The sequence below is a fragment of the Oenanthe melanoleuca genome, chromosome 8 (assembly GCF_029582105.1).
Source record: "Oenanthe melanoleuca isolate GR-GAL-2019-014 chromosome 8, OMel1.0, whole genome shotgun sequence".
NCBI lineage: Eukaryota > Metazoa > Chordata > Aves > Passeriformes > Muscicapidae > Oenanthe > Oenanthe melanoleuca.
This window is the reverse complement of record NC_079342.1, coordinates 9743655-9770144: the sequence shown is the minus strand read 5'-3', so window position 1 is coordinate 9770144 and position 26490 is coordinate 9743655. Positions and strand designations below refer to the sequence as shown.

Here is a 26490-nt window from a genome sequence, read left to right as displayed (position 1 = left end):
CAAGACTCAGTTTTCCCTAACTACCCTAATTAAAGTTCCCTAGTGGAACTTTATTATGATTTCACCTGTGTGAAAACATGGATGAGACTTTGCCTTTTGCTGCCTAATATCACAGTAGTTAAAGCATTCTGGAAATCTGGCTCGCTGCTGTCTGCACACCCTCATAGATACGAATGGCATCCCAGACTTATGTCCTCGTAATTCCCTGCCAACTCTCACTCAAGGTCTTGTGATGATTTGCCTCTTCTGTGACTCAGCTGTCTAGCCAGACTGTGTCTAGTATCACCCCTTCTGGAGTTTTAACCATCCACAAAAGGCAAGTGAAACCTGCAGAAACAATACCACTGCACACAGTGCTGCTCCTACACAACCCTCCTGACTTGCTCCTCCCCTCCTCTCCATCACAACTGAGACATACTACATCTCTGCAGGGTTTCTTTTATGAGCCCCAAAGCACTGACTTGCTCTCCTGAATTTCTCCAAGTCAGAATTTTTTCCAGCTGAACTGGAAGATAAGTGCACAGTAAGGAGCTCTACAAACACAAAACCATCCCAACAGTTACAAGACCTTATCTAGTAGAGTAGGATTTTTGCAAAACATAGCAAGATTTACTGGCTAATGAAGAAAGGCAAGAAAATTTGCTTATGATTTCTGCCTAAGGAGGTTTGATGTAGCCACTGGCTGTCACCTTCCAGTGCACAAACCATTGTGTTGCATACAAGGCTGCTTGTTTAATCTCTAACACTGCATTTACCATTTTTTAGTTACTGAATAGGACAAACTTTATTCTTGCCATACAAGCACAAAACCACATCTATGTCACTTCCTCACTCTCTCCCTCTCTTTCCCTCAGTGCACACAGAGGCATTTTTTAAAAATGAAAACCACCCTGACAGAAAAACTTACCTCAAAACATCCCACCATGCAGAAACAGTTCTAATCTGTCACCTACCCAGTATGAAAAATATAGTACCATAAAGACACCTCTTTTTTTTATTGCTTTTGTGAATGAAACCTACACCTAGCCTTCACTTTCCTCTTCATTCCTCTCCTTTTCTTGAAGACAGATAGTATACCATGATAGCATGATGTAGAATAATTATTTTTAAGTTTCCTTACCAAAAAAAGAACTGAATTTAAAAACATATTACTTCCTCAGCTTTCCAGCATTTTTCACATTGGTGATCCAAAGCATAAACGTTCTGATCTCTCCATTAGTACAGAAGACATTTTGAAAAGTAACCTTGCTGTAACTTACAATTGGGCTTCTTCAGCTTTAACATACAAGATCTATTATGCTATAGAGGGGAAAAGAATACCTTAAAAATATTCTTATCTGTCTTTTGAAGTCTGTGAGTCCTGTGTTTCCAAAGATGAAAGAATCCAAATCTGTACCTATATTCCAGAAGTCTGGAACACAAACAATGCTTGTAAATCTTCCTTAATATCCTACTCTATTTCTTGGCTGAATAAGCTGAGTTATGCATACTATTTTTTTTTAAATAGACCATTACTTCATAAATGCTTTTATAACATTAAACTATAACATTTGTGTTTATTAAACCAATTTAACACTACAGCTTCAGCAACTAAGCTGGCTTTCCAAATCACTAAGTTAGCACAGAAAACTGCAGCCCCATAAGGCAAAAAGCAATGTGTCAGGACTTTGGAGAAAAACTGCTGAACCACTCATATTGTGTGAAAGACAAATGACAAGTTAGAGGTTTAGTTACCACATGTTTAATATTATTCTATACTGTCTCATTAGTGCTTTAAGGTTTAACCATGACAACACATGAAAAACTTCAAAATTTACAGACCCCAAACTTCATTTCCACCTAATCTTTTATTAGTGCTGCTTGCTCAGCACACCTTCCTTACTAAGGCAATTCCCAGACACAAGGCCATCAGTACTGAGAACTTGTGATGAGCATGCAAAATCCCAAGCTCTTTAGATAATCTCACTAGATCAGCATATTAAATAAAAACCATTTACTCTCTTTACTTCAGAATAATTGTGGAACAATCCCTTCCCCACTGTAAGTCAAACAGAAATGGTTTGCTGCCCTAGCTTAAAAGAACAGCCATCCCCCAAACTTTGTTAATTCAGATACAACAGTTTGTCTTGAAGTCGCAATATTATAAACTTAAGCTTGATAAAATAATAAATTAGGAGATTCAAATACAATACAAACTAGGAGTAAAAAGTACCAAAAAATAGAATAGCAACTATAATGTTTAAATCAAATCTACAGATATTTTCTAGTTGAGTTGCATATTTCATAAGGAAATTAAGTATTTGATCTTTGTTGACAATTACATTTGCCTGAGCAATTTAAAAAAACCCACTTTTTACAATACAAGGCCATATTGCTTTAAAATTAAAACATATAATTTTTTTTCTCGGTGTTTTTTACGTATTTGCTTGTTTTCTAGGCATTAGAATATAAGGGCACTTCTACTGTAATTATGAAAGATAATTTTTAAAATGTATTATGTCCTACAGCACTTTGTCTTGACAAACAATTACTACATATCACATTCAACAGAATACAAAAAGCAATTTCTATCACAAGGTTAAAATTAGTCTTTGAACAAAAGATGCTTTCAAAGCAAATCCAAATTCTCATCAGCTTTATATCAGTTTCTCTGTGAGACAGGAAAGTGAGGGATGGAAAGGAGAGAAAGGGAAAAAAACCTGAAGGACATTTAAAGAATTTCTAGCTAGCGATCAGTGTGAGCGCACATTTTATCAGCTTCCTGATAAAGGTCTAACCAGAAGGACACAATTAAATTGCTGCTGTCAAACTGTATTGTAGTCAAAAGCTACACCCATCAAAGAAAAGAGAAGTAGAACTTACAGTTTTTGAAAGAAAGTGGAATGTGCATGCAGACATTCACTTTTGGATCAGGTTTTACAGTTCAGGGTTGTTGGTTGGACTTGATGATCTTAAAGGTCTTTGCCAGCCTAAATGATTCTGTGAGTGTTGGGTCTTGGTGTTTCAATATCATAAACTACCTAATCAACAAATGGTTGCTTTAGCTGAGTGATGAGAAAAATGTTCAGTAATTGCCTTAAAACATTAATTTATTTTCAGTAAGAGGTCACAAGAACAGAAAACCACAATGCAAATGATGCAATGCTAATGATTTGGAGGAAAAGAGAATGAAATAAATAGCAGTACATGGGTAAATAAAATGTCTGCACTGGTTGATCTATATCCTTTTGATCTTTATCCTAAACTGGTTATTTCTGTACCATGGCTCCTAAGGACCTGTGTACATTCATAAAGATGGAAAATTAATACATGATAACTGAAATACAGTACTTCAGTCTATAATGCTTACCCTTGGGACTACAGTGGATTTAGATCATAAAAACTTAGCTTGCCTTAACAGATTAATTACTTTACAGACATCTAAAAATATTAGCCCATTTTCAGCTGTTAGGGAACATCATGCTCTAATCAGTGATCAAAACTTGTGAAGTAAATGTACTTAATTTACCAAATAAAGGAGCAGCAATTCTTAAGACTTCTTTCTAGATAAGTGCTACTGAATGGTCCCATGAAAAGGCACTTATAAAAGTGTGTGCCTAAGAAAATCAGGGAGGAAGAAAAACAGGTAAGATCCCTAAAAAAAAAAAAAAAAAAAAAAAAAAAGAGACTCGGGAAAGAGAACGAAGAATTACATTACACATTTGCAGGAGTAAGTTTGAAAGAGTCACTAAACGCTCAAAAGGAGAATATAAATTCTCTTCTTGTACTTAATGGGAAGGCCAAATTAATATGGTTTTTTCAAACATCATCATTAGAGAAAATGAAATGTTAGTTTCTATAATGCTGTTTTCTAATTGCTAAACAAATGAGTGCAAGAAAGCAATAGGACAGCATCAGTATCAGGAGGTTCCTAACAGGATGACCTGGAAGCCAAGAAACACCAGACCACAGAATGAGCTCCTATAGAAGAAAAATAGAAGAGAATTGCATTCCATCTCATAATTCCAACACAGCAATACTAATCACTGCTAATTAGGCATGTAACTTCACCTTGGAAAAAAGGAAAGAGGTAACTATTTATTTAAGAGACAATACTACATGGATTAAAAAAGCTTCTGTCAACAACTCAGGACACCTGTACCAAGCTCATTTATTGCCTAATTAAATATTAACATGTCCTGATAGAATCTGTGGTATAATTTTAATTACTGTTTTCTCACAGGGAAGCCATATAATCAATGCATTTCTAGCTGTTCCTAGAGGCTGTTTTGTAAAACTCTGTTAGTAAACTGTGAACCATCACTAAAATATTTTCCTTCAGATGTCTATAAGTAAATCAAGACTATTATATTCTCCTAGGAGGAGGGGAGACTAGATGCTGTCCTTCAGAGGAAAAATATATAATTTCTTCAAGAATAAAAATGTTTTAACTACAATCCTATTTAAAGACTTGTTAAAATTCTTGCACAAAGAATCAACATCAGGGAGTTACAGATCACCAAAGTAATATTTAAATTTATGTATAATCCAAAATATTTTTATTGCTGGATTGAGTAATTAAGATGAGAGTCACATTACTTCCTTCAAGCATGTATTTAAATTTTCTGCTGGGGATGAATTGCAAACATTGAGGTACGTCTTGAACCTACTTACGAATTTTCTTTTTCCATTAGGATTAAGAATGCTAAATACTATGAGCATTGATTAACATTCCAGTGTATTTAGGGGTCAGAAAGGCAAGGAAGCAATACCAAGTCTATTTGGGATGCTATGCAAATAGCTAGGTATATAACTTCAAAAGTATCAATTCTCCAGGTAGCACTATAATTTCAAGTTGTAAACAAAGAGGCACAGGAAAGGTGGAAGTATTTAAAGAACTAGTTTGCTTTACATTCCAATGATAATCTAGCCATAGATTACTATTTTGATAACTGAGCTCTTGAACATTAACTTTGTTTTGAACACATTCCTTTTATCTTTTTCTGTGTAAAAGTCCTCTGGAAGTCAAAGGGTATTTCATAAGAGCAGGGATTTCAAGGCTAAGCCACATTCTCAGAGCCTGATTATACAGAGATCTGGATAACATAATCATGGGGATAAACAAACCATGAAAATATCAGCCCCTGTGAATTTTAACTCAGCATTTGAACATCCTGTAAGAGATTCAAACCAATTTTAATTCAGCATTACATTTTAGGATCTTTAAAATAGATTCTGATTTTTACTGGAGGTCTCATCTACCTTAAAATTCTGTAAAAAGCCCTAGCACTTTCCTCTTTGTATTGGCTACCAGAATAAGGATGGACATAAGAGTATTGCATGTAAACTGTTAGATTTTATGTTCACAGACATAAAAGTAGTTAAACCACTTTTTAGAATAGGTTTAGGCTAAATAAAGAAAAATCAAATAATTGACAAGATTGTTTCAAAATTACTTTTCTACGAATGAACTTGCAAGGCATCTCAAATCTTATACTGCAAATTAAACTATCATTCTGAATTAGTTACCATTTTTTAAATACTAATATGGTTTTTCTGACTCTCAGAATCATGGAGCAAACTCTGCTGCCATATATTGATTGATAATGACACTGTACTTCCCTGGCAGGACAGCTCCTACAGAATAGGGGTAGGATGTGTACATCCCAGGGAAGCATTTGGGAATGCAGACCCTGGGTGGCCCAGGCTCAGGAAGGGTAGAAGCAGCATTCCCAGGTCTGTCATGGGAGAGCTGAGCTCCCCTGAGAGCTCAGCACCGTGTGATCATCCATCACTCATCATGGGGACACCTCAATAATCTAGACAGAGATGGCTTGTTCCACTTGAGAGCTTCAAGGTGCAGATTTCCAGCCTGAAGGGCTGATTCTGCTTTTCCAGACTGAGCTCTTAGCAAATAAACATTCAGTGTTTGCAGATGTTATACCCTCTCTGACAGGCAGAAATCCATGTAGAGAAGCGCTGAAGTGCACATAGAATTTTTATGCCAAAGGACAAGCCCTGTTTCCCATCTGCTTGTGGCAGACACAGAGGCCCCATCCCAAGTCTGGTTTTCCTCTACCTTCACCTGAAGTTTTCATAGCAGTAGCTTAGTCAATGTTTACTAGCTTTTTTAAATGCCCATGAAAAATGGCACATTCTATTGGCTTTAAAAATCCACCCTGTGGGACATAAAACAAATCTAATAAAGCAAAAAGATCAAAGCTCATTAAAATATTTTTGTAAGAACTGAAAGCAGCCATGATATATGGAAATTCCTAGCAGGACCATTCTCCTGTTTACCACTGAGGAAAACCATTATTCTAAGCTAAGCATGCCCTATTTCATTAAATATATACCAGGTCCCAAAGCCCAGCCCTCTCTGGATTGCTAAGAACTGCCAGTTAAGCAAACAGGCTCATCAGAGGATATAGCAGCACACACAGATAAGGTTGGTATGAAGTCCATTCTCCTTAAAATCAATAGGAAGGTGGTTGTTAGACACTATAATTGAGTTAGGGTTTCATTTGGGAATCTGTGGTAAATGTTCCCACTATTACTGCCACAGGGGTGCAAGAAAGTATACACCAGCTGTGGCTGGATCTCTGGCACCATTAATGGCACAGCCAGCTGAGACCTGCTGCAAAAGGCTCATGCATGCTCAAACCTGAAATACTAGGAGTAAATCTGTCCTGAGCTAGAGACAGCAGCTTGACTTGCAGGCTCTCTGCTTATTCCAATAGAATATTGATTTAAAATTGGGCAAGGATTCAAAAGCCTTCTGATGCTAAACACAAAAAGTCAGGGACAAAAATATTTAAGGAGGAATAAGGGGTTTAGCCCCACAAGAAGTCCTTGGTTAGGGATAATTATACTAGTGATAAATATAATGTAGGGATTGTCTTTGCCTCCTTTCTCCTACCATGGAACTGTGGAGTTTAAAGCACAGCTCACTGCAAAACATCACTAAGAAAGAGGATAGACCCATTACTTCCACATGCCAGACCACAGGAGCAATCTCACTCCAAGGGCAATGAAGGCAAGTTTTCATCAGGGCCAAGGAGAGCTCTGACACTCAGCATCACCTCACACACCCAGGAATTACCAAGACTTCTCAGCACAAAGCTTATCCCCAATATGGAGAATAATCTATACAGCACAGCCAATGCTTAATGGGAAAAACAATTAGTATAGGCAGGTATAGACTGCATGTTTCTGGTTTTGGAGGCTTTAGGGGTCTGGATTTTTACACCTCTGCTATTTTAGACAATCTTCCCCTAGTGCAGCCAGTGCAGGGCAGGGCAGACTTTGCTGCACACTTAGGACAGAACAGATAAAATTATTTTGTGCATACACCAGTACAGCAGGAACTCATGGGATTTAAATGGGATTTTGTAAACTACAATGCAAAACACTGTAGGGCAGATCCCAAGAGGATCGATGAAATTGAACAAGTGCTTAAGCTACACCCACACAAACTAGTTACTGTAGGACTGTACTGCAGTTGTAGTGTTATTTTAAGATGGAAACCAATTGGACATTATATAAGCTCTTTATGCCACAATCTTTTCACAACTTATATTTGTATATTTTAATTTTATTTAAACATATATGCAATATATATGCATATTTGCAAAATAAATTGCATAATAACTTAATTTGCATAACCCATACTTTAGTAAATTTTTTTGTTTGTTTGTCTTGGTACTCTTTAACCCATAGCCTTCTTAAGGGAAAAACCTGACTCACACCATTATTCTGTAATATTTAGTGTCATTAGTGTAATAACCCTTCTTAATTGGGCCCATTCCTGCAATTAATTTATTTTTCACAGTCCACATCAACTCCAATATTCATTCCAATATGGCTTCACTGTCAGATCTGAGCCTTATTGAAGTAATGCTTTTTCATTTTTTTTTCTGTGACTCAAAGGCTTCTGAGAATGGCTAATTTCCTAAATGTTCTACATGTACAACTACCAACAACCCAGCCCTTTGTGAAAGAGAGTTCTGTAAATGTGTCTTCTTTTTCACTACAGCTATTCTGTTCTGCAGGCATGTAACAACCTATTTGTGAAAATACATGCACCTACTTATTTACACATACTGTATTTTATACCATGAATTCACCTAGTTTTAATTATGCATCATTGCATAGCAATACAGGAAACAGTGCTCCCCCATCTCGACTGTGAACACTAGCATCTCAAATTTTTTTCTTTTTAAAGTGAAGATAAGTTACGGCATTAAAAATAAATGAGGTAGTTTTTGTCAGTTGATTGGACACTGAGTACACATAATAAATCACCAAGAGCATTGTATGCTGGTCTGTGTGCTAACCTTGAGCTGCAGTTTATCTATTGCCTGCAATTCAGGAGACAATAAGGTATTTTACCCAATCAGCTGATCAGATGAAGGAACTCAAAAGACTGAAATGGCTTTGAAATACACAGGCTTTTAGATATCAAATTACCTCTGGAACCCTCTACCCAGAAGTAACTCAAACAAAACCCATTTGAAATACTGCTTCAATATTCAAAAAAATCAATAATTTAAACCACAGGTTGAACATTTTTACTGCTTCCAGTGCAGACTGTCGTTGTTTGAAATGAAAATGCTAACAGCACCAAAGGGGACAGCCCTGGCCAGTGAGATGTGTGTGTGCAGGCGTGGATTGGCTGGAAATGCTGGCTTACTTTTCCTCCCCCAGTTACGTTTACATAAGATCTCTTAAAATAAACAACTCTCATTTCCACCACTTGGGAAAAAAAAATGTTTTTCTTTGTTGCACTTGATGCTTCTGTCCCTGAGAGCTCAGCTATACCAAGACACTTCACTGTAAACACACGTGCTGAATGCAAATACTACATCCTCAATTATGCTATTAAATATGCTGTTTTTATTTTGTATGTAACAGGCACTAACATTGTGGTTTTGAATAGAGCAAGCACACTGAGAACTCCTGCCTAATAGACAGACAAGCAGGAATATGGGTGATGATGTGATCCAACATTTGCAGTAGGAGCAGGAAGCAGTCCAGTGCATGCTGCAAAAGCCAAGCAAGTATAGATGGTCACTGCCCATAGTACCTGCTCATTTAGGCAGAGAAATGGGTGGCTGGAAAAAGATTTCTTAAAAGACAAGGGACACACTTAAGGAAGAGACTTGGTAGGACTGTGAACCCTTGAACAGGCTAGACATGGAGGATGTTGGACACAGAATCAAGTCTATCCTCTGCATAAATTTAACCACCAGATACATTTTTAGCAGAGCTTGAAATATGTCACTCTCTTTCTGTAGAAACTGCTATTCTTTGGTCATTTACAATCTCATTAAATTCTTGCACTCTCTGGAACTATTTTTTTAAAATTGTGTTCAAGGAGGAATGCAAGAAACACAAAAAGCACCATCCAAAAAGCAATGAAATAAACATCACGAGACAGAGCTTACATATCTACAGGTACACAACTCCCAACACAGAGTAAGAACAATTTTTGTTATGTTAGCAAAGCATCACTTTTAGTATTATACAGAGGGACATAAGAAAGAAGTCATAAGATTGATGGTCCTTGGTTTATCGGTTTAATACTTTACTCTCAGATATATTCTTATTCTCTCACACATTTTTAGAGCCTTCTCTAACCATAGTGTTAAAATAGAAATGAAAATGTAAATTATGAGAGTAGAGTTCCTCAAGTAAATAAACTATGTATTTGTATATACACAGTATTATAATGAAATGAAAATTGAATTTGCATTTCTGTTTCTAGAAAAAGAAATTATAATATACTACTATGAATTTTCTGGCTGATAGAATTTTTCAAGTTTAACCAGGATAAATGCAGATTTTTAGCCTAGAATAAGAAATGACAAAAATATAACCATTTAAGAAACGTGACATTCAAAAATATATACTCCAAAAATTTCGACATGGATTCCAATATCCTGTTCTCAGAGGCACAAAACATTTCTGGATATCAAGTGAAAAAATCCACAAATGTCAACAGAGAAATCCATCCAAGTTTGAATATATCCAGAAAATAGGAAAATAAGACTTTGCTTATTTATGTGTTTGAGAGCTGTGTTACCTCCATGTGAAATCACCTATTTCAGGTACTCCTGTCAGTCTTTAAAATACACCTCCTACACAAGAGCAGCAATCAACTGACCTTCTGAGAACACTGTTCTTGGCAGCAGTATAAACTTAAACAGAATAATAAAAATCCAATAGCAACGAGAAACCCAATATTCATCCTTTCCTCGATTCTTGCAGACTGAGGGAGGAAAAACAAGCTCGAGTTTGTGCTGGAGTTAAGGGATTTGGGCTGTTACACACCACCCTGGGCAACAAGAGCGTTCTGTGAACTGCCAGCATCTCCTTCTGCTCCATCCCAGCACACCCAGAACAGGCAGAACGGGCTGGGGGCAGTTTTGATTCCCTTGGCAGAGTTCAACCTGTAAGGTCATTGCCACTGACAATATATGGATAGATTTGATACTCAGTCCAATATAGCACGGGCAGGCAGTAGGTTAATCTTGAAATATGAAGCATGGATACTCATGGCAAAGCTTGCATTCAGAAAATAAAAGGAGTGTAGGCTTCTGGCTCTTATCTGCTGCTGCAGCTACAGCCTGGAATGGAACTACATCCCTCAGCCAGAAGGACTGATAATTCTCTTGCTGCAGCCTCTGGATGTTTCCTCTAACGATCCCAGCATCACTCCTATCTTGTCTGGATTGACTTTTGCTCAGCATGCTTTCAACCATGCCCCAGTCTCCCACAAACACTGAACAATGCAATCAGCTGCTGCAGCTAAATCAGCTGAGAGTTATAAAGCTGCGTTTCGACATATTGAAAACACTTCAATCAATGTCACTTTACTAAACCTTCTCTGTGGCTTGATATAGAGATTGAATAAAAGGGTGCAAACAGGAACCCTCCTGAACTGCACAGGGAGAGAACCACCCCGGCAATAAAGCTGAACATAGCACCAGCACCGCGCTCCTCTCGCCCCATTGTTTAAACATGAGGCTTGAAAACAGACCAGGAAGGTGCTTTGGGACAGACTGCATTAGGGACATTTGGGAAAGGTTTCCAATTTTTATAGATTCCACAGACATATAAGATAGACCAACAACTGCATATGAAGGAGATTGGTAGGTTTAAAACAAATTATTTCTAAAATAAGTTGGCTATTGATGCTGCTTAACAACATTATTGCCATACATTTTTTATTACAGATTGTCATGTTGCAATAGGGCTTTATACACAGACATTTACTACACCATGTGAATTACTAGAAACATGCTTTTCTATGTTTGTGTGATTTATTAAAACATAAATCACAATAGCATGTGCCAGAAATTCCTTCTGAAGGACATAATAAGGTAACAATTATCCTCTGAACTCCTTTCTTTGTCTTCAGAGAATAAAATGCATTAGAACGTATCCATTTGCTGCCCCATGACAGAAAATGAAAGCACTGTGATGGTTTTGCACTGTATGCTTTCAGTTCCTGCAGTTGGCTGGTGAAGTGAGCTTTGCTCCTGAATATGCTGTCAGAGGCAAAAACAATAGTTTCTCCAATATTTTTAAAGAATAAGTCTTAAAAACAGTAAGAAAAAATAATTGAAGAGATTTGTTTTTACACATATGCAGATGGGTGTGGAAAAATCCTACATGTAAATATTCAGTGTAAATTTAAGTATATTTTATTTGAAAGAAATTTATGTACACAGGGCTTCCCTGTATGGTTTCAATTTGAATCAATGTACTTCACCTTTTTCATTTTATGTAACAATTCACAGGATCTGATTCAGGGGAATTGTACCATTTTCTTCTGTGGAAATACACACAGAGGAGCAACATTACAAGTATTGTTATAATTCCCCTCAGATGAGGTTTAAGGCCTTCTGTGAGTGTTTGGAGTCCTGTGTCTGATGACTGGCACAGTGAGAATGCTCTTAGTGTACCATGATTTTACCCAATTATTTTTGAAGAAAAAATCATAAACAAACGTTCACAATATAGAGGGTGATACATAAAGGTATTATTAACTGTGCAGGTAAGTAGAAGCAGCAAGATCACAGGATAAAATTTGCTTTATTAATTCAAAGAAAGTATAATTTAATCTCTCAAATTTTGATTGTTTTAAAATTCTATTTCTATGGGAGAAGAAACATATATGTGGTTTGAATTTAAAAGAAAAAAATTAAAACCAAGTTTCAGCAGCAATCCAGAATTCACTTAATTTTTCTCTTTCTTCCAGAAAGACACTGTGCCCAAACCACATACCACAAATGCTTAGGAGTAAGGCCATGGGGATCTCTGAAACAAATATGATTTCCAGGAATCAAAGTGGATATTAAAACTCACTCTGCTCGAGTGACATCAAAACATTCTTAACAAATAAGTACAATTATATATGCACACTTTCTTTGGTTTAGCTCATGATCTACAAAGAGCTATTTTGTTCACAGATTTTTGTGCGGGTGCATAACTCAAAATTAAACCACAATGTCATGCAAAGACCCAATCCTGTGTTGTGCAATTCTGATTCTGCAGGATATTTACCTTTGTAATTAACTTTTTAAAGTGTTTGTACCGTGTTATTTTACTGAATGAAAAATTTAAGTCACAGCAAACTGATGCTTGGCTGGTTTTGGTGTCTGTACTCCTGTACTACCCAGATTCTCTCAGCCTTATATTCCTGACCATTTCCATTGGCTTTAGGTCAGAATCTGGAATCTGAATTTTCATTAATGATATTATAGTGATGCACAGTGCACATTTTTTACTCTGAGCACCATTATGACCTGCTCATAGTCTGTCACATTGAGGATGAACACCATGCCAATTAAAGTGCATTCAGAATGCCACACATGATGGTTATGATGGCTGGCAAGCATCCTTATTAACAACTATACTTTTCCAACAACAACATACATACAGCAGTTCCCTGGAAACAGGATCATTTTGGGACTCCACTAAATAGATCACAATACCATAATTACTGCCATGGTCAAGTCACACGGTTTGGTGAAGTTCTGTACATGGGAATTTTGATACCCTGTGTTTATCTAAAGTTCAAACTGACTAAAATAAAAGAGTACATGCCACTGCTTTTCTAATACTACACGCTTAAGCCTTATTTTATTTACAGCTTCCAGCAGCTCTCAGCTCTCAGCTGGTTGTGCTGGAGAAGGCTAACAAACCCCTGCGTGTTCACATGACAACCTTTGTGCAAACGCATCCTTATTCTGTCATCTACTGGCAGCGTGCTTCCAGTCGTGTTCTCTGCCAGTCCTTACCAGTTTGCCAATTACACAAGCTGCTTCCCAGACATCAGACAAAAATTCCATAAGACTGCTGTGCAAGCGTACCCTAATTAACCATCAGCTTAATTAGACAATTTACTGTGTAATTAGCAGGCAATTAGTCAACACCTCTCAGATCTTATTGACTGCTGTGACAGCCTTCCTTAGTCTACACATTCCCATACGCTTCCACGACCATGATCCCAGCCCCATCCTGTACAACAGCAACCCTTGCAAGGGAGGGGAAATCATATTACATAACAAGGGAAGAGGGAGAAAAATCAATATATAGCCTGTTCATTTATTGACCTGTCTTCTAGCCAAGACTTTCTTTTCTCTAGGAGTAGAAGGTCAGCTGCTAACAAAGAAACGTTCAGCTATAACATCAGCTTTTGTCTTTTTTATTTGTAATGTGGTTAAGGAATTTAATTTTTTTTCCTCTTAAACTGCATTGAATTATTAAAGAAGTGAGGCAAGCAGAAGTTAAAGAAAAAAACCTTAAAACTTACTAACATATTGTAGGTTTAAAGAGATGTTCCAGAACAGTGAAAAGGTGGTGATAGCTGCTTTTGAGACCTATAGTTTGCATTGTAATTAACTGCTTCATAGTAAAAAATGCACCAGGAAAGCCAAAATAAAATATAAAATGTCAATACTCAATAATAATTTAATAGCATTAGTGTAATTCAGTGGAAGTAATTTTTGAAGTACAATCAAGGCCTCCACACAAATCTAAAGTTATATATCCTTTAATACAATAATACAAAATGTGAGAAATTAAAGACTAATATAATGTGGATATTAAGGGATTACTAAAAATGTGTGTTCCTATTTCCTTTTTCTATAGACTAAAAATTGGATTTTGCAATTAGCATTGACAAGAGCTTTTTGGATAATTCTTAAAGAAGTAATTCTGAAGTTCACAGAATGGAACACATGTGTCCTCCTGGAATGAACTCTAGATTTATTCACAAATATCCTACACTTCCTGACTGAACGATAGAATCCTACAATCACTATTGCAGTTCAAAAAAATAAATAATTATGTATCTCAAATAATGATAAGAAATGTTATTTAGAATACACTCATATACATATTTGGATTAGTAACAGGTATTTTAACATAAGAACCTGTCAGGTTTTTTAAACATATGGGACTTCATTCTGCTTTTGCAACAATGTCAATCAGGAGTAAAAGCAATTATATCACCATGAGACTCAAAAAATCAGCTCTTTGCTTTCTTAACTTCTTGTGTGGGCACATCAGATGTTGAGCACAGCCTTACCCTTTTCATTTACCAAGTGGGAACTCAAGACCTGAGATAACTTGAACACTTAAGAGAAGTGCATTGCCTGTACATAGAAGCTACAAAAATTCCTTGAAAAGTGATCAAGCTAAACGCTGCACACCTGAGTGTGGAAGCACATGCCAGCTCAGACAGCTATTTCAGCTATTACCTGTACAACTCAAATGTGGAGCTGTACAGCCCCACTCAATGCTGGACACCCATCTAGAGTGTCACCCAGGCTCTGGCAGAGCCAGCCTTTGGCCACAGCAGTGAATGCAGCCCAAACTGCTGAACTGTAAATCAGCAACAACCACTTCTCCTTTATTCCACTTCAGCCTAGACTGAAGCCTACATGGTGTTCTGGATTTATTTTTATAATTAGAATGTAGAAATCAGAGAAAAAAAACCAAATTGTGACACATGCACATAACCAAGTGGGGAGAGCAAAAAAGCTTGACAGAAGGAAAACTTCTGAATTCTATATTGGCAAAATAAATATTTTATTTTTTTCCCTGAACATCTGTTGTTAGCTATTAAAGTGCATCATAATTTTAAAAAATAGGGAAGTTTGTAATTTATGCTAAAACTCAAAAATGTTAAGTATGGCTTTATGCTGTGATTGTCTTAGGTGTGTTTTAAATATAACTATTAAGAAAAATATACTACAATCTTTTCTAATAAATTACAAAATAAACTAATGCCACTTAAGGAAGTTAGATGCAGTTGGTTGGCAGAAAACTAAAACGTTTGCAACAAATCTGAATTGAGAATGGAAAAATGTGAAAATTCTAAATTTCAAAATTACACTTGCCAATTTCTAGCTTACATGCAAATTACCTTTTTAGCTGAATTCCTTTCAGACAAAAAATTACGTGAGTCATCTCCAAGATCATCAACAACCTTCCAAGGACATACAAAACAACCACAGAAAAATGTAGCTGAGTGGTATTTTACACAAGTGTGTTACATATTTGCTTTTTAGAATCCTGTTTATTCAGGATGTGATATTCAAAAATGTTGAGTACTTCAGATACAGCCAACAGGACTTGCAGATCCTCAGCAGTTTTGGAAAGTCATGCATATGTGCTATCCTTATCTCTCTCTTGATAAATATTTGCAGGTATTTTCAGAAGAACAAGGTAAATAAAGCAAAATTAGTAAAGATCAAAGCAGCTTCTTCAATATAAAAAGAAATACTGTTCTGATTTTTAACCAGTGTAAAATTTGCATCCATTTTGTTTGACTGACAGGGTAATGGTTGCACTGTGAATAGAAATTATGTCCTCTCTTAAGTACTGGTCACTACCAGAACAGCACATATGCTGAGCAGGAATGAACACTCCTACTTTTGGAAGCTATGCTTTATATAAAGATTCATGTAGCACAATCCTCAGTGTTGCAGTCTGTATGCTCATTCAGAATTACACTTGAACTGCTCCTCAGTTATGCCAGTCTAAGTGCACTCTAAGTTTAATTACAATACACAACAGTTTTCAGATTAAAAAATGCCTTTTTTAAAATAAGTCTTTTATAAACAAACTGCCTGAAATATTCAAGCTCAAGATTACTGTTCACAGTTACACTCGATATATGTGTATGCACTCTGGCTACACTGTTTTAAACCAGACTCCAGAAGAAAAAGATGGGAAAAAGAAACAATCTCTAAATACCATGTAAAAAATCCCCAGATGAATAAAAACCAAATCCTTTAGACATATCTGAGAATCCTGCAGCCTACTGAGAACCAGTTTTAGACATGTGTCTGGTTCTACCTTTGCTGGCCAGCTTTGAGTGCAGCTCTGAGGAAGGTATCCACTGCCAGCTTAGGCTCTGTGGAACTGACACCACGAGCTCAAGGTGTAAAAGTTACAGCCACACTCACTCTGCTCCAGGAGGGTGGATGGCAGAAAAAAAGATCACATGGGAAGAAAACTGCTGATGCTCTGTTTGTAAAAGTCTGTCCTTTAGCACAGATGAGGTTTACTGACTCAATGTGCAACACCCCTGCATGACAGATCCCTCTGTCTTCACTGATGAATTGTCACACTGTGCTCCACGCCTTGAGACAACAGACTGCTCCATGAGAGACTCTGGGCAGAAATGAGACTCCCACTGCAGAAGAAGTGCAGCATTTCTGTGATATTTACTGCTACAGGAAGAGTGGGACTAAACATTTCCCCAGAGGTTTCATTTTTTATCACGAACTTGTAAGAAGTTTTTATTTCCAAAGTAGCAAATACAATCACAGAGAGAGAGAAACTTTTTATGGATTGTTGTTAAACTCTTGCTTTAAAAATGCTGTTTGTTATCTTCAGCATTCAAAATACTAATTGGCCAAAATAACCAGATGGCAAAAACAGATTTTTAAATGGTACAAAGTGCCTCACTTGCCAAGTCAGTGGTGTCAAGATGCATACCTGGATCAGTTTAAGGTGTGCATCTACCTGTGCAGACTTCAGCTGTGGTAGAAAGGCCTTGGCTTATCAAAAATCATTTTCTTAAAGCTCTCAGTCCTGGCTTTGGTCTCTCTCTGTGTTCAGGCTGTGCTACATCTCTTCCAGGGGGAAGATATGCCAAACCTCTACATCACCAGGTGTATGGACTGAGGAACAAGAATGGTTAAATGCAGTCCTTTCCACTTCCTCAGACAGCAATTTAGAAGCTTTTAAAGTTATCTGCATACAAAGAAGTCTCCAGCCTTCTTTAAACTGGGTCAGAGAGAGGGTAAAACTAAGTAGAGAGATGAGATCTGGTCCTTATGTTGAACATATCAGAGAAATACTTTTTCTCAGGGAAAGAGGAGGAAAGTCTGCTTTCCTGCTACTTACTCAGATTCACAGAATGATTTGTCCCTTTTTTGTGGATAAATAACACATTTCCTGTAAAAAAGTAAAATGGCAGAACTACAGCATTTTAAAATCTAATAATTACATTCTATAGCACTTCCCTAGCATAGCCTTTTACCTCTCCTGTTGAACTTCGCTGATTTTATACACTGATCTAAAATACAAAAATTATGAAACAATAAAGATGGTACTTACTAAAATTCCTTCAGAAATATGGAATAAAATAAAGGACATAAATAACTGCTAAGAATACTAAAATAAATAATAATAATTTTAAAACTTGTAAAGCAAGAAAATAATTTTACTTAAGGGTGTTACATGCTAAGGAATCCCACAAAATGCTCATTTTTCTGTTCAAAAAACGTAGTTAATAAAAGTTGTCTATTGCTGTTTAGTAGAAAGGCAAACAGTCCCTTTTATATTTGACATTAACAATCTGATCATTTGTCTCCCCAAAGAAAGCCCATACAGCTTTCATACAGACCACACAATAAAGAATAGTAATATTTCTGTTTACTGAGATATCAACTGGCATTTCGTTGCAAGTCAATGGTCTATCTTTGCTACAGCATACTAGACCTCAATCTGGCATCTACAAATGTCAAGAGTATAAAAAAAATTATAGGATGGAAATCAAAAGCATGTTCTAAATTCCTAAAAACCAAACAAAGTTCACCTAGACATATTTGCTGCAGAAAGCAGTACAATATTCAGCTGTCAATCTTGAAAAACAATGAGGGAGCAATGCTGTCAGTAGGACAGGATAATAACATTTCAAGCAGATGTTCAGGCGGGGCTCTAATTCTCACTGAACTCCCTTGGTAAGCATTTAATTTCTTTATCATATGCAAGCTAGGCAAATTGTACTTCATCAAAACTGTATTGTGAAATATTAATATTTCATATTATAGCAAAACTCCATAGAATAACCTTTGTCATATTAAGAACATCAGAATTTCAAATGTCATGGTTCTGCATTTTAATGCATCTTAAATAGCTTTTTGGCTTGGCACCATAAATTATAACTAGTTTAATCTAAATTACTGTGCTGTAATATCATAAAAAAATATACATTTTGTAATACAGATTCACTTCTGTGAAATACTAATGTTATGGAAAACAATGCATCATTGTACTGTGATTTTTTTACCACCTTCAATTATGAAGTGAGGTGCAAATGTACAGAGACAGAACTAGCTGAAGTCTGAATATGTATATTGTAATAACAGCACATAGAAATGCAATATACACTGGGAAAATTAATTAATTCTCTGCCAGCAATCATTTTTATTTAGAAATGGTTCTGAAAATGTATTTTAAAATCTACATCTGTAAACTGAATAAACATATATTATAGCTAGAAAGTTTGTTATGGTTTAGTTCAAATTTAATCTAGTTTTAATTGTAGCTTTGTTTTTAAAATCATCCACGCAACTTGCTCCATATGTAATGAAAAAAAATTAAAGATTAGAAATGAAGTTAGTCTGCACGTTGATTTCTGTTGGTTCTCATAATAAAGGCAACTGTTTCTGCATTATTGGAAGCGACAGCATCACAAATCAATGCATGTCACAACAAAATAAAGACAGATGTATCTGATTAATCAGAATTAAATTTTAGAAGTGAAGGAAGCATCTAAAAATCAAAGCAAACATTTCTGCTAACCCAGTTGTTTTTTTCATCTTTCTAAACAGCCCATACAATGCAGTGAGAGAACAACAAAGCCTGGATTCAGCTGATAAAACCCTAATTCCTGCTATAAACTTCTCACTGTGGTAGTGAATATGGCATAGGGATTTACACACCTCATATAACCTTTGACTTATTTTGATACTATGTTTATATAAACTTTCTGATTGCAGGTTTTAACACAAATTTTGTGTTCTAAACAATACTCACTAATAAATTCTTAGTAAATAAACCAGCTCAGTATTGCACTTCTCCTAAGACCCTCCCACTCACAGTTATGTGTCTAATTAATGCAGTATCTGTCATTCTGCATGTAGTTTTCTGTTCATCTAAGCTCTAAAAGAGGTAATAATTGGTATCCATTTATTGTGGACTCTATGATATGCAGCTCCCCCATTTCCCTTCAATACCTTGCAAACAGAATTTACAAATAACATATTGCTGCATACAGTTATCTGAATAAGACAGAAATATTATTTGAACTAACACAGCAAGGGGCTATTGATGCAGTCAAAAAGGGAAGACATGAATATAGAAAAAGGTATGTGAAGGGGCACTTCTATTCTGCTACCATTTGTCTTTCCTAGTGATTGCCCATTTCAAAAGCAGAAGTTCTCTTTTCTGGAAGAAATCAAACCTAGTTGATACTAAAGCAGCTGTGCAAAGATGTTTAATTTATTAAATAAAATTCTACAAGTCACTATCTCCCTCATAGATACCAACAGACACATAGAGGTACAGTCCTCTATGATTAATATTTGCTATACACTATAATACCCAGCACCTGCAGAGTGCAGTATATTTTGAAGTATAAATACCCAGAAGGAATTTCAGCTAGTTCTTACGTTAGCCTTTCTGTAGGTTTCAACAATAGTACAGTAGTATGCAAGAACAAACTTTGCTGAATCACTCACAGTTGAAATGCTCACTCTAGAAACAGAAAATGTTACAAGGGTAGGTATGGAGACAATTCTGAACAAGGAACGTGGGTGTTTAAAGAGGGAGGAGCACGGCAGGAAACACTGTGCTCTGTGCTCCCTCCCTCTGGGCAGCATGTGAAGCTTTCAAGGTGAGGCAATGACACAGGATTAAAAAGACCAGGGGAGTAAATTCCTGTCCAGATGCTGAGCTCCAGCACTGTTACCCAACAGCTCCTCTGTACAAGGCAGCAGGGTCTCCCATGGGCTGCAGGGATCCCTGGCCTTGTGTTTTAGAAGATCTCTCTGTGCTAGAAGATGAAAGAGAGAAAAGGAGAAGTAGCTCATATGAAATAAATCCTGTGTCTTACAAGAATCACAGCTCTCCAGCCTGAGTCCTTTTTATCTCTGTCCTTGGATCCCCTTCTTCCAAGATTTATCATGCTTTTCTCTCTGACCTTATTCCATCACACTGTAGTTAATGTATGGAAATTTGTGATTGGGCTGTATTTGCTTTTCACCACCTATATGTCACTCATATTTAGTCTGCATCAGTCACTTTTGCTGAAGTGCCAAGGGATGCCCATGATAAACAGGGAATTCACTGGTTTCTCCTATCAGCGACTGAACAGTGGCAAATTCAGTCACTGGTTCTGGAAAAGGGAGAATTTCTGCTGCTGCTAAGTTCCCCATGGCCACACAGGCAGGTTGTGCTGGGCAAGTCAGACAGAAGCCCAGCAGTTAAGCCTTACCAGGACACATCAAATGAGGAGACAAGGGAAGAACACAGAATCCTACTTGCACCACACACAATCAAGGCTGAAGTGGAAAAGCTTCAGCTGCCAAAAAAACTGTGTCTAGCAAGCTCTCTCCCTTCCCAGAACCTCTTCCACTCTTGGGAGCTGCACTGTCTGGGGAGCTGCTCCTCCTCCTCCCACCAGCTCTGCAGACATAGACAGGAGATCCTTACTCTTAATCCTGCTGTGCAGTTTGCTTTGACTAGCTGGGCAGGACAGCTCAGTCTGAAATCCCACCTTTGGTACCCCAGCCCAAGAGAGCATTCTGCTCCCTGCTGAAAATTGCACATCTACATAATCAGAAGCTAAGTTAAAATAAAAAAACAACCAAACAAACAAATAAAAATGTTTGCATATTATAGCAACCTATAATATTTCAAACTCTCTCATAACAACTTGTTCTAGCATTAAGTGTACAAGAGCAGCCTTTCCACAATAGCTAGTTCACATAAGAACTGCTGTTACCTTACTGAGCTTTTCTTCCCATCTGATACAGTTATTTTTGAAGTATTAAGTACATTTTACTCTGATAAATAAAAGCAATTTTGCTTCTGCAGCACCTCTCAGCCAAGCATCTTAAATCCTGCCACAAATACACCAGTGGGAAGTGCAGTACTGGGAGGAATACAGTAATAGAAAAACTAGGCAGCACTTAGGTGGGACACAGTTCTACAAGACACAGCATAATTCCAGAGTTTAGGCACTGAACTAGAATTCACTTTTAGGTAGCACTTTTCTGAACTTATTAACTTAAATAATACCTGCAATATATTATTGCAACAAATACTTTAAAAAAACTTGGAAGCTCTTCATCTGAGTCACACCTCCAGAGCATCCAGTGGAACACTTTGCAGTCGCCATTTCAGAAATGACTCAGAGTCTGCTGCTTAGTATAGCACCAACATCACTTCCTACAGCATGCATGTCTTTCCTCCTGAACTCCCACCCAAGCTGGAACTCAGCCTGTGTCTGTTTAGCTCTCGAGATGCACAGTAATCAACGTGCAGTCTGGCAGGACTGCCAGCATACCAGCAATAACACTGATCAAAAAATAAGTCTCAGTACTTGCTATGGGTTGCCTGTAGCCTAGGCACTGAATAATTACAGCTATGTATGTTATACATGTAAGTCAGTTGTAAACACACTTAATGACATTTATGTCCTAAAAAGTGTTTTAATAAGAAGCCCTGTGAAGTAGATTGGAATCTCCACTGCAATCCAGATGAACACTCAAGGCTGTTTCAGGTGTGACAGCAGAATCCAGCCTGACATATTTTACAGGATTCTGCAGCAATACACCATTTTTCCTTAGATCTTCCTCCTGCTAGAGGGGCACCCACTATAGTTAATTCACCTATGGTACGTACCCATGGAAAGGTGGTGGAGGAACAAATCCACCTTTTCTCTTCTGCTCCATCCATCAGTACCCTTGTATATCTCCCCTCCGAACCAAGAATAAAGGGCCCTTGTATCCAAATTAAATTCAAAAGCTTTCTTCAGCCCACACTACTGTTTGTTACTGGTTTATATGTACATACTGTTACATGTTGCTATTACTCACTGTTACTCAGGCCTATCTTCAAGGACTCACCTTTGCTTTTCTTCCTCTCTCCACAAGTCAAACCATATCTACATCTCAATCCAAAACCTGTTTCTTTTCTCTGTGATCTGTTTATCAAAGCTGTTATTTTCTTTCACTGTCTAAACTTCTTGCTCATTCTCACTTTACCATTTTGAATGTAGCAATAAGAAGTTGCAATTCTCCTGAATTCAAACAAGCTTAAAACTACACCAAATGCTTTTATTAAGGTGCCACACGGAGCCATAGGCTCCAAGACTTCATTCTAACTCCTTCCTCCTCCACTATATGTTCCTTAGGGTTGATGTCACTGTGCTCTTCTCTCCATGGGTTGGTTTTATGTTGCCTCCATCCTTCTCTTCCACTACCCACCCAGCCTCCTCTTTGCAGCCACATTATCACTTTGCAACTGCACCTCCAGTTCAATGGCTTATCTTGGCAGCCTCTGGCACAGAATCTGCCTTTCATGAGTTATGTGACAAAGCTGTTACTCATTCCTTTTACATTCTGATCCTTCACAGTACACATTTTCACTGCAATATTTTAAAAAAAGGATTTTTTCACTTAATGGTTGGCAAATATTAGAAGCTAGGGCAATATATGGGAAGAATGTAACAACAAACAGAACCAGAAATTGTGTCACTGCACTGTGGAAAGCTCACAGACCAGCTGAACTACACAACATATTATAACTTGCCCTGCTATCTTTATGCTAGTTGGCTATAACACAGCCATTCCCCAAAGATTCAGATTTTTCAGTTATGCACAGACACATTAAAATATTTCCTTACCTTATCCAGGGAGAATGTTTTAGTGACAGCAAAGCCCCATCCAGCTTCAAATGCTCTCCGAATCATTGAAGAACTGGTAGCAGGGGTTGCACTGGCAAGGCCAAAGGGATTTGGAAACTTCAGTCCAGCCATTTCTACACTGATATCCACCAAATCTATAGGAGTATAGAAGAGAGGTAGCTCTGGAACTGTAGGAACTGCAACACCATACAAAGACTGTAAAAACAAAACAAAACAAAACAAAACAAAACAACAGTAAATCACCGAATTTCTGATCTATTTTTAAACAATTTATCATTAATCCTAATAAGAGAATACTTAATATATAATAACCCAAAGTTTAAGTATTCTGTTCTGTGATTGGACTTGAAAATCAGCAAAGCATGCAACCACTCATCTTTAGCCCAAATAGTCTTCATGCTGAAATAATATGCTATGCTAGAAATAACTGAATGACAGCAACAAAAATAATGAAGAAACATCTGGATGTGCTTTACATCCTGTACTGATAAGCCTGGTTCAGTCCAAAGGTGTGTTCAGCCTTTCTGAAGAGCCACCTCTGCTCCTTACAGCAGTCAGTAACAGTGAGATTGAAAAAAAATCCAGGGTGTGCAGACAGGGCTTTTCTAGTTCTCTTCTCACATGCCAATATCTAAAATGTATAAGAAATTGTGAAAAATGAGGGAAAGCATCATGTGGAGGATCACAGCCCTAACTCCATGAACCTCTGAGCCTTTTTCCCCCACTCTGAATGATTTTATATAGTCTACAGAATTGTATACCTATGCAAAACTAATTTTTAAAACTAAATATGAAACTAGGTTTATATTTAATTGTAGTAGTATGAATATACTTCAAGACTGAAAAAAGTTAAGAGCCTGACTGCCATCAAAAGCATCATATACATTATGGCTGTGCCACCACAGTGGCAGCTTTGTTTTCATTTGAAAGAGTCTTTTCCCTGAAGAGTCTGTGAAAAGCATTCAATGTATGTGTTGCATTTAATAATATAAAAATTGTAGAGAGAAAAACTTTTTCCGTTTATGGATACTGAACAGCATCCTAATCAGGGCTGTGATGGGTAGAATTGAAATCTCTGTTCACTCAAATGTTTGACTCAATAAAATCATGAAGAAACAAAGCAGGAACTTCCAACACAGTGAAGCCCTGCAATGTCTGTGCTCCTAATAAGTCACAGCTAAGAACACAGCAGTTTCTTCTATCTTTAAAAAGAAGATTTTTCTCAGCAGAACAAAAAGGACCAATACTTGAAGTCTGGAGAAGATTTTCTTTAGCAGACTAAAAACCTCAGCCACCCAGGAATTGCTGCCTTCTGGCTTTTTGGATTTTTTTTTTTTTTTTTTTTTAAGAAACTCATTTAATCAATTTTTACCAGTGAAAACTGATAAGCACAGATGAGGACTTTTTTGTCTTTTTTAGTGCCTTTTGTTTCCCAGGCTGGTTTAAAACCCGAGAGTTCATGTCTGTTTGGTTTTGGGACTGTGTGGATTCCCTTCACACTATTCTGACCCCAGATCTTTGAATCCTTGGACAAAGAGGACAAATTTTGGGGCCAAATTTTCTAATGGCTTGAAAGCATTGAAAGTAGTAGAATTGTCCTAGCCTGTATGATGGGTGGAAAAATCAACTTCTAAAGATTCCTAAAAATAAAAGACAGTTTTGTCTTTTTATCTTTTTATTACTTTGAGTTTGATTTCATTCTTTTAACTTTGTTTGTTTGTTTTTCTTATCTAATATTTCAACTGTAAAATGTTGTTTGCAATCCCAAACCCAAAAATCCTGGATCACACAATTCAAATTAAAGCATTTTTTAAATGCTAGCACTTTTTGTCTCCTACATATCTGAAAGTGGGGAAGTCCTCTGAAATCAACACTGATATTCTGAACTCTTACCAAAAACTCTTGGATTTTCATTCTGTGAGAATGACATCACAGAAAGACTTAAGGAAAATTGTTTGGTCAACTCCAGTCTTTGTGCACATGTGAGCAATAAACCCAATTTTCTACTTCGAATTAATTTGCTATTCAGAATTGTTCAAATGTTGTCTGTGAATACATTTCAGTCTGGGGACTGATCACAAGCTATTCATAGCTTGTACAAATGTAAATATCATTTGTTATAGACAAACAGGCAGAGAGTGCTGAATCTGAACCTGAAGTTCCATTGTACTGTTTCTTTGCCCAAGCAGAACAATTAAAACAAAAAAAAAAAAAGAAAAAAAAAAAAAAACCACCAAAGCAGTGAAAGACTTTTGAAGCACATGGTTGAAAATAACCCATGTAGGAATAGGCTTTGCCTCCTGCATGCCATCATTCAAACCAGCCTAAAGCCACTTCCCAAACCATATACAGGGGCCCATTTTTCCTGCCTTACTTCCCTTCCAAAGAGCAGAACCACAAAGAATTCCACCCATATGCACTCAGGCCCTGCAAAATGTGCCTTATGGTTTGTTAATGATGAAGTGACCCAAGCAGAGGTGGCAGGGGGAGAAATACAAAAGGTTTCAATGGAATAAACCAAGTAACTAAAAAAACACAAGGGCAAGATGCAGCTGAAGGTTCAGTAGTCAGTGGCAATACATCTTTGGAGATTTATCACTTCCTCTTTTGCTCTGTTTTTTTTGCTTTCAGGACAATAGTTATAAAATAAATATATTTTATAAGCCTTGATGCATTGTTTTTTACAAAGCAAATTTTTTTCTACAAAGGCAACAAAAATGGTATATAGATTCCTGAAAGTGAAATCATCTTTATAATGCAGGATTTCCCTGACACTGCACAAACAAATAGGAAAAGAAAGCCTGCAGGCAAGAGTTTATTTATAATAACTCTTCTCTTGATTTTTAGAAGTAGGGGACAAAAAGTGTGGCCCATTCTTCCTCTTAATTTGATGCGAACCACCTGAGCTACCAATATTGCAGGTACTTTTTACAATCAGAACAATTTTTTGGAGACTGGAACAGGGTGGGGGAAAATCCCCAGCACGTTGCAGGCAGTGGGCTTGATTTACCCTAAACAGGGTAAAGGATTGGCCTGAAGGCAAAAGCACAGGAGCTGCTGTGCAGGGCTAGAGACAGGAATTCAGCTTTAGACCTGATGCAATTTTTGACATTAATTTTCTTTAGATGGAGAAAATTCCTAACCAGAGTGATATGGTCTAACTACATTTTCTGGCCTTTAACAAAGACAGACTGTGAAAGCAAGTAGTTGTATTACTGTTATTTTTCACAGAGTGACTTCTCCACAAGTCCTACTGCCTAGAAGAGTTT

The 26490-nt window shown here is 37.0% G+C and overlaps 1 protein-coding gene across 2 annotated transcripts in view; it reads right to left on the bottom strand.

Annotated features, from left to right (window-relative positions):
* The window catches only part of DPYD (dihydropyrimidine dehydrogenase), a 316439-nt gene that overhangs the window by 131756 nt on the left and 158193 nt on the right, over nt 1-26490 (bottom strand). For both annotated transcript variants that reach the window (XM_056497180.1, XM_056497181.1), the window contains exon 13: nt 23201-23416. In XM_056497180.1, coding sequence (XP_056353155.1) covers nt 23201-23416 — 216 coding nt within the window. The remainder of the gene's footprint in view (nt 1-23200; nt 23417-26490) is intronic.